Source organism: Leuresthes tenuis, unplaced genomic scaffold, assembly GCF_036924035.1.
Source record: "Leuresthes tenuis unplaced genomic scaffold, fLeuTen1.0.hap1 SCAF_15, whole genome shotgun sequence".
Taxonomy (NCBI): Eukaryota; Metazoa; Chordata; class Actinopteri; order Atheriniformes; family Atherinopsidae; genus Leuresthes; species Leuresthes tenuis.
In genome coordinates, this window is record NW_027325369.1 from 4,475,379 (window position 1) to 4,484,201 (window position 8,823).

Sequence of the window (8,823 nt, forward strand, 5' to 3'; positions counted from 1 at the left end):
CTCCAAAACGAGTAAATAAACAGAAAAACTCAGATTGTGACAAGAAAGTGTTTAAATAAGAGCAACATTAATCTGTGATTGTTTCATAGAGGTTTTGCTGTAAGGCATAGATAAGAATCATGTAGTGAAGCGCTTTGAGTGGTCAGCTAGACTAGAAAAGCGCTATACAAGTACAAGTCCATTTACCATTTACCAACACCTAAAACTGTAAAAATGTGTAACTGATTTTAAGGGCATGGAACTTAGAACAGAAACTACTTCCTCGTGTTCTTACTGCTGATCTAGCTGATTGCTGATCTAGCTGATTAAGCTGAGAAAACAGCGCTCATTGAGAGCTGTGGTGGTCAGGCAAGCTCAAGATTGAGAGGTTGCTTAACCTGTTACAAGAATGCAGGAAAATCAGAGAATTAAAATGTTAATCTCTGATCTTTTCACAGTGGTTACGCTCTGAGATGCAAATAAAAACACCAGACATCCCACAAAAATGTGTACCATCATGTGTAACAACAAATTTTGAGTAAATACAGCTAAACGTCCTTTTTTGTAGGTTGGTCTGATCTGGAGAGTGCTGTGTTCATGGAAAACAGCAGAGGCAGTCGCTGTTGTGATAAAGTTGTGATTTATCAATAATATATTAGTCTCCAATTGTTCTACAGCAGTTATGCTCCGAGGCACATATAGAAATGCCCAACACTCCACAGAAATGTGTAAATTGACAGATTGTGAAGAAAAACAGCTGCAGTGGACGTGCTGGTTTGCAGAAAGTTTGATAAAGCAGGGCACTGTTGTCTGCACCGCATACAGCAGAGGCAGCAGTAATTGTGAAAAGAAAGATGCAGACCAATGAGATAATAATCTCTGATTGTTTCACAGAGGTTATGTCCTACAGTGCAAAAAAAAACCCAAAAACAACAAAAAAACACACCATAAAATGTGTAACATGGACATATTCTGAGTTAATACAGCTGAGGCAGACTTCCTGGCCTTAATGTCCATTCTAGGCTACGTGTGGCAGTGCCAAATCTCCACTGTTCACCAAGAGGATGAAGTCAGTGGAAATATAGCTAGGGTAAAAAAGCATACCTTGGGTTGAAACAATTTTTCTTTGAAAAAATTCTGGAATAAAAGCCCCAGGGTGTTTAAGTTCTGGCTGCTGTTTGCTGAAATGCAGCATTTGAGATTACCAGGAACCTCTTTGTGAGGCTTGCAGCGCAAATCCTTTCTGCTTGGCTAAGTAGGTCCAGTGTTTAACTGAATTTGCCTGATTTATGTTATACCCTAGCTCTCAGTTGAAATGCTAGAGACCCAGGGCTGAAATAATCTTAACCTCTTGAAAAAAGCCCCAGACATTTTAAGTTCTATATGCTTTTGGTCAAAATATGCCGCTGTTTACCGTCAGTTTAAAATTTCCACTTCAAACATGACTTGTGACATGTTCTAAATGCACCTACAATGTTGTGACACAATCTTCTAAACCACTCACATTATGAAAGCAAAGTTTTCTTAAGCATGAGGTAAAGCATGAGGAAGATGCATGCTCATTAAAGTTTGCATTGCGGAATGCACTTCCTTGACAGCAGAAATACGGGTGCTACATGAAGTGCAAACAGGAAGTATGTTTTTGCCCTTAAGTAATTGTTTCAGAGCCAGAGAATCCAGTTTAACGTGTGATCTTGAGCTGACACAGACCTGCAAAAGACATGTCACACAGTGAGTTCTTATTTTTTTTATATATGAAATCATTTTTTGTTAATCTTATCTCATTAATTTGAGTAAGTAGTTTCCTTTAGAAAAAAAAGACCATCTTCTTTATTATCTTTTTTAAATTTTGCAAGTTTATACATTTTCACTCACTGACCAGTCATTTCTGTGTTATTTGGTAGACGGTAGAACTAACTCAAAGCATATGATGGTGGTTCTATCTATGGTGGAAGAGTGGTCCTCTCTGAAATCTCTGCTGCAGGATAGCTCTGAAGAAAATTGTCACCAGATAACCTTTAACACTCAGGGATCAAATGAAATCTGCAGCTTGACAGTGGAAGGTGTGTTGATCACCCTGCACTATGCAGATTTAAAAGAAGACATGACAGAGGAAGCCATCTGCCAGGTGATAGAGGGCTGCTTTAAGTCTTGCACAGATGGAATCAGTACATTTCTACTGTTGATCCAAGGTGGATGTTACACAAAGAAAGAAAGAAGATTGATAGAGATCTTGCAGGCACACTTTGGAGCAGAGGCTTTAAATTACCTTGTCATTCTCTCTGTAGAAGATAGAAATGTTATTGACACACTGGATGACACCCTCTTGGATTTGATAAATGCGTGCAATGGTAGATACTGCCGGATCACATCATCTACAACAAATGGTGGACTGCATGCATTGCTCGAAATGTTCAACTACATGCTTACTGAAAATGGTGCAACTGGTTACACTGAAGCCATGCTGACTGAATCGAAGAAAAGGTGTGCGGAGGACTCAGCCATGAACATGCTCAGACAGAAGATGCAAGAGGCAGAGGAGAAAGAGCAAGCATTCAAAGAACTGGTCCAACAACAAGAGGAGAGAAGAGCCGAAGAAATGGAGGCGTTGAAGGCAAAGCATGCAGAGGAAAGAAAAAAGGAAGCAACTGAAAAAAAACAATTTGAGACGAAGAAAGAGAGTCTTCATGAGGCTGTAATCAGCCACAAGGCTATGCTGCAGTTCCAGACGAGAGCTCCTGGTGGTAAGATTATTTTTCACGTGCTTCTGATGTTTTGAATAGAATTTTGATATGATTAAACAAAAATCTTGAGCCCTTGCTTTCTAGTACTCCAAACATTTACATTTAAACATACTTCTTCTTTTTTTCTAAAATGCAATAAAATGTGTTAATTTGTTTTAATCTTTATTTCAAGAACAAAGAAAATGGTGACCTTAATGCCAGCAACACATTAAAAAAAGTTGCTAGATAGGCAAAGACAGAGAAAAAAGTTTATAGAACTACAACGAGCAATGATTCAGAAGATTCTACAATCAGAAGATTGTTAAGGGACAGGTGATGGTGTAAGGATTGGGTATAAAAGGAGCATCCACTAAAGTTGTAGTCTTTCTAAGCGAGTATGGCTCATGGCTCTCCACTTCGTGCCAAACTCAGTCAGGGAATAATTTTTTACACTTAGGGTTTTGAGGCAAAGAATGGAATTTTTGAGAGACATATGCTTCCATCAAGGTAACAGATGAGTGTTCATTACAGTAGGGTAATGCAAGACCTTATTCCTTATGGCTTTTAAGGCAAAGAGTACATGTACTTGACAGACCAGCAGTCAAGATCTCTCTCCTATTGAAAACGTCTGACAGATCTTTAAGAGGAGAATCAGACAACAAATCTTGTATTCACCAAGAATGAATACAGATTCATCTTGTGAAACTTCAACACTTGGTATCTTCACTTAACAAATTACTTAAAAAAATTTAAAATTAAAAGTGATGTAACAGAGGGGTAAACGTGCCTCTCTGCCAACTTTTTCAGGTGTTTTTGACTTCACATTCTAGATTTGATAGCACTTATTGAGTGATGGCACTGGAAATTATTCCTTTATACTTGTGTATATCAAATAGAGGTCAGAACAAATGGGAAAAAAAAGAAGCTACAAAAACATTTCAACTTTGCAAGCATGGGTTTCTGTTTTAACAGTCAGTGTTCTTTTCTTTTATGGCTTTAAGATGATGAATCAACGAAGATATCTGTCATTCTACTGGGCCTCTCCGGCAGTGGGAAGTCTTCGGCTCTAAATCTTATTCTAGATAGAGTCAGTAATCAGTACTCGGTCAGTGGGTCCGGTCCCGACCCAGCTCTTCCAACTGTTTCTTGTAAAAGAAAAGAAGTGTTTGCAGCAGGGAAGCAGCTCGTCCTGGTCGACACCCCTGAGCTGTGGGATGAAGATGGGGTAGAGAATGCAGAGCTGGTGAAAGATTGCCTGGCCTTAGCCTTACCTGGACCCCATGTCTTCCTGATAGTGCTCCAGGTAGGACGCTTCTACCAGGGAGAGTGTGAGATACTCACACACATGCAGAGGATCTTTGGAAGAGAGGTTGCAGAGCACTCCATCGTCTTGTTTGTCCATTTTGACGGCAACCAGAACAGGCCTCAGAAGATCAATGACTATGTCACTGGTGCTCATCCAACTCTGCAAGATCTAATCCGGAAGTGTGGAAGTCGTTATTATGAGTTAAATATTACAAAGTCACTGAGTGCTTTGAGCTATCCTCAGGTGAAAGAGCTGCTTTCAGGAATCAACAAACTGGTTGCCTCACACGGAGGTCGCTCATACTCAGTGAAGAGATTTTCTCTTCAGGAGCTGCAGGAAAGAAATCAAGTGATTGCAGAGGGGAAGGAGGGGCTGTTGGAAGTCAATTTCTTACTAAGAGATTACTAATTTCTTTACTTAGGTGTTAAGGTTAGAACACCTAGTAAAGCCTTGTAATTTAAGCTGAGGACTGTTAATTCAGCTGAAATGAGCTGCTAGTGTAGATGATCCTCACTGGATTGAATTACCATCAAAATCATTGCTTTCACACATATTTGCCAGGTTTTACAGTTTCTCCTTGAAATCTGGATAACCAGCAGAGGATTGTCACTCTGAATTAGGGAATTTAATCAAATCTGAAACCTTTGCAACGAACCGTAACCAGTGTGTCTCTCAGTGAAGAATATGAACTATTTGTTGGACAGTTGGGATTTATGTTCTACTGTAGCAAAAATAAGATAAATAATAATGGTGGTTGTGTAGGGATTTTGCATCAGGAATGGTTTATGGGTTTATCTGCACAGAAGAGAAGGAAAGAAAAAGTAAAGCTCCATTACATGTACTTTTTGACTTTTCTATTTCTGTAAACACAGACAGTTATGTTTTATGACTTTATCTTTATCATATCTGTTATGCAACAATAATTGCACCCTTAAAGGCCATTCCTCAAATCTCTTTTCCAACAAACTGATTTTGTGGAAAAATACCATTTAATTTGATTAAAGCAAAGATTTCTTACATTTTTATCTTTATTTTTCCATTCATGACTTAGTATGCTGAAAGTATTAGAATTACACATGTAACAGGTTTTTTGTACACTCATTCTCCTTCATAAATGTTCACCTTTGTACTCATAGCATTCTTTGATATGGCTTAATTACATTTTTATATTGATTATATTTTCAGCAAGTCTCTAAATGCACTTCATCTGTTGCTTTGCGTGCAAGTCAATAAACAATTCAACACAAACATGCCATTTCAGTGAGACTACATGTATTGTTTGATCAAATTATGTTAAATACAATGTTGAAGTTGTTCTGATTAAGCCTAATATCCGTAAAAAATAAACAGTGACTCAGTAAAAGCAGGAACGAGGGAGAAACACGAAGCTTAAAAGTGAAACTTGAAGCAAACTGCGATGCTTTCTCTTTTATTCAGCTGCTCGGGGTGCTGTTGCAGCAGGCTGCAGGCCCATGGTGCTGTCTATCCACTCAGTGTAGTGGGAGATGATAGTGTAAATTCCAGGCTTTTTCACTTGGCCACATTTTTTTCCTCCATTGGAGGTGATTCCTACTGCGATGCCATTGTAGAGCAGAGGGCCTCCAGAGTCTCCCTAAATATAGAAAAAACAGAAGCAGGCAGTCTTAAAAAGGAGATCACAGTACTAACAGTATTGATGACTCCTGTTAGTTAGCATGAAAGGAAAAGGTCATTGAAAACACTCAGGAGTTTATCCACAAAACTCCAGAGAGTTGACCATTTGTGATACAAAAGCAATTAAATTTTCAGATTTAGTCTGACAAAATATTGGCATTATGTTTCTTGCCACTGCTGTACATGGAATGATGCCTGTCCTTCTGTGTGTGGAAAGCTGCTGTGGAATATCTCTCCCTATTACAAATAACATTTCTCCATTTATTCATTTAATCCAAAAAAAAATTACCCAGAACTTACATCACAGCTGTCTTCAACCTTGTGTGGTTGATCGCAGGGGTCGGAGCACTGTTTATGTGCACACATCATGTTATTGGTAAATTTCATGCCAAAGTAGTCGCTGCGTGCACATCGAGTTGACCTGATCACTTTGACGACCACTTCTTTCAGCTTGTCTGGCCTGGATTCCAAGTTGTCCAGTGATCCCCAGCCAGCTGTCTCCACATCTTCGTCGGTGTCGGGGTTTGTGCCACCGGTTCGCAGGAATACCACTGGTTTAACAGCTTCAGAGGCAATAAATGGACGATCCAACTGAAAAAAAGCACATAATCATTCTAAATTCTAAGCACCAATTTATGATTAAGACAGAATACTGACACCAAGTATTCACTGACCTTAATTAAAGCAATGTCGTTATTGTAATTTTCTATGCTGAAGCCAGGATGATTGTGAAGTTCCAAAATGTCAAAGGTTTGCTTTGTCTCCTCAGGTTCACTTAGAGAATGGGCACCCAGCACTACCTTCCTTCCATTTGGTCTTTACACGGAACACAGACAGAGAATATTGAAAAATCCTCAAAACATTCTATTAAAGCACAATCTGAACAAATCATACTTGTCTCTGCTGAATATATGAGGTTATGGAGTAAAGAAAAACGCGATCAAAGTATGAATCATACCAGTAATCACAGAGAACATTTAGGAATGAATCCTAATCTTTTCCATACTGTCATAATGATTTGAAAATTGTTGCCTCACCCATTCGGCATGCAGTGAACTGCTGTCATCACCCACTGATCTGCAATCACAAAACCTCCACATTCATGTTTCATTTCATCTCCCTCTGGGACCTGAATTGAGGCCATGTAGGGACGAGAGTGTGGTGCTGCCTCCCTTCCACCAATTATACCCTCACCTAATAGAATTGAATAATAACAGTGTCAACATTTTAACAATAGTATAAATGGCAGTGGACAGTAGCAGCAAATACAAGATATACCAAAACACAAATGATTAAAATAAATCAAATAGATATATGAAACAATGTCTTCACAAACTTACTGTATGAAATGAGGGCGAGAAGAAAAAGAGCAGGACCCACGAGCACTTCTTTCCCTGACACCATGATGCCGTTTTAACTAACAAAAACCAGAAAGTGGACTCTTTTAAAGGCTTGTTCTTGGAAGAGAGGAAACATAAATCAAGCAGCTGTTGTGCAAGGCACAAGTAGGAGTGTTATCACCCCCCCCGTTCCTTGTTAACTGGAACAAAAACAGGAAAGCATAAATCATGCCAAGTAAGTTGTACTTCTCTTTAATGTAGGTATTAAACCAAACTTGTCTCATGCATCTCAGGCAGAATCCTCAGAAATTCTACAGATCCTATTTGTGTTATGCACCTACAGTATTATGACATCTTATGTTGGAATTTGCATGAGCTACTCATGATCTGATGTACCTAAATACTCAAAGGAAGTCAACATTAAGTTCTTCTCCTCCTCCCATAAATACAGCAGGAGAACATGCATAGTTTTACTTTCATCAATCCCAATTCTATTTCAGTTTCACTGTCCTGAAAAAGAGATGAAGGTTTGTGACCTGTCTATGAGGAACATGCCTTCTGTATAACACATGTTGAAGAGCTCCAGACCTCTATAAGAGACTCTATACTGCATCAACAGTACAGTAGAGAGCCCTTTGGAACAGTGTACACATTACAAAGACTTCAGAACCACATCTGGTTGACCTGACAAAAGAAATTCAAAGTGCTGATCAGGAGACTTGCACTGGAGCCAGCTTGATGTTGTCACTGTGAAAATGTCAGGAATGGTGGAGAAAGAACTATCGTCTTTGTTTTTATTTTCATTTCCATGTCCTGTGCTTTATTGTTAAGTTTAATCCTGAGTCAGCAGCCACAGTAAGTCATGAGCTATGGTGTACAGTGCATCCAGAACGTATTCACAGGGCTCCACTTATTCCACAATATCCTATTTGGGCTGGGCCACTCAGAGGAGATGTCACCATTTGCTGGCCTGAGTTTATATGACAGTTAAATGGGCAGTGCAATTGTGTTTGATCCTGATCAGAATCTTTTTTACTATAAAGATTAGTAATAATAACTTTACAGAAAGGTGATAATATCCCCTCCTGCTATTAAATCTTGTGGTACAAGAGCATAATTGTTTAATCAATTTTCAGCTTGCCTTTGGCTTCTGCCATTTACTTTAGAAGTTAATCAATTATTCATTTAATGTCTTCTTCCAGTCAATCGATGGCCTTAAAAGTGGGGCGAATGGCCACCACACTGCATGTGATGAACAAAGGGCAATTGAAAAAATTCTGCTGTCTTGAACTAGCTGGCCTAGTACATTGGACATGTGTCATGCTCCCTCTTCACTTGGGTTGGTGCAAGATAGGGTTCAAAGAGCCACTCAAGCATGGTCATCTTTAGCCACCATAGGAGAAAAGGCAGCAGTCTGGTACCTGACTGGGCTGTAGCAACCATTTGATTCTTTGAAGCCCTCAGTCACAAGCAGCTGTAGTTGACAAAGGACTATGTGTCATTTCCATTTGGAAAAATAAGTACACTTTACTGTTCACATAGAAATTAAGAGAGTATTAGTAGCATAGTAGCAAGTGCTACTATTCAAATGCACTTAATTAATTGATTATCTGCCAGTGTGAGCATCTCTATAAAAGCAGAAAATTTGGCAGTTTGCTGGTGTGGAGGATTCAAGTGTGTGGTAACAATGCCAAGGAGGAAAGACATCAGCAATGAACTTTACACCTAAAGCTAGGCTGAAATTGGGCCTAGCAGCAGGACAAAAAAACCAAGCACAGCAACTCTGTAATACGATGGCTGAAAAAGAATCCAGGGGTTTCAG

General features: G+C 39.2%; 2 protein-coding genes across 2 annotated transcripts; one reads left to right on the plus strand and one right to left on the minus strand.

Moving 5' to 3' along the window:
• The first annotated feature begins 1,593 nt into the window (after positions 1-1,593).
• On the plus strand, positions 1,594-4,538 carry LOC140269915 (uncharacterized). Its single transcript, XM_072364939.1, has 3 exons — positions 1,594-1,710; positions 1,884-2,720; positions 3,704-4,538. The coding sequence occupies exons 1-3, from the start codon at positions 1,701-1,703 to the stop codon at positions 4,414-4,416; spliced, it is 1,560 nt and encodes a 519-aa protein (XP_072221040.1). The 5' UTR covers positions 1,594-1,700; the 3' UTR covers positions 4,417-4,538.
• A 247-nt stretch (positions 4,539-4,785) lies between these two features.
• cfd (complement factor D (adipsin)) lies at positions 4,786-7,117 on the minus strand. The gene is made up of 5 exons (XM_072364941.1): positions 7,002-7,117; positions 6,699-6,855; positions 6,336-6,477; positions 5,962-6,252; positions 4,786-5,620 (listed from the first exon to the last, which is right to left on the minus strand). The coding sequence occupies exons 1-5, from the start codon at positions 7,063-7,065 to the stop codon at positions 5,438-5,440; spliced, it is 837 nt and encodes a 278-aa protein (XP_072221042.1). The 5' UTR covers positions 7,066-7,117; the 3' UTR covers positions 4,786-5,437.
• Between the last annotated feature and the right edge of the window lie 1,706 nt (positions 7,118-8,823).

Excerpts from the sequence above, each read along its gene's own strand:
- cfd (XM_072364941.1), bottom strand. The coding sequence starts at position 7,065 with ATGGTGTCAGGGAAAGAAGTGCTCGTGGGTCCTGCTCTTTTTCTTCTC. Across the intron at positions 6,253-6,335 it reads ACGACATTGCTTTAATTAAG|TTGGATCGTCCATTTATTGC; the intron begins GTCAGTGAATAC and ends GCTTTTTTTCAG. Across the intron at positions 5,621-5,961 it reads AGGTTGAAGACAGCTGTGAT|GGAGACTCTGGAGGCCCTCT; the intron begins GTAAGTTCTGGG and ends TTCTATATTTAG.
- LOC140269915 (XM_072364939.1), top strand. Across the intron at positions 2,721-3,703 it reads GTTCCAGACGAGAGCTCCTG|ATGATGAATCAACGAAGATA; the intron begins GTGGTAAGATTA and ends TATGGCTTTAAG.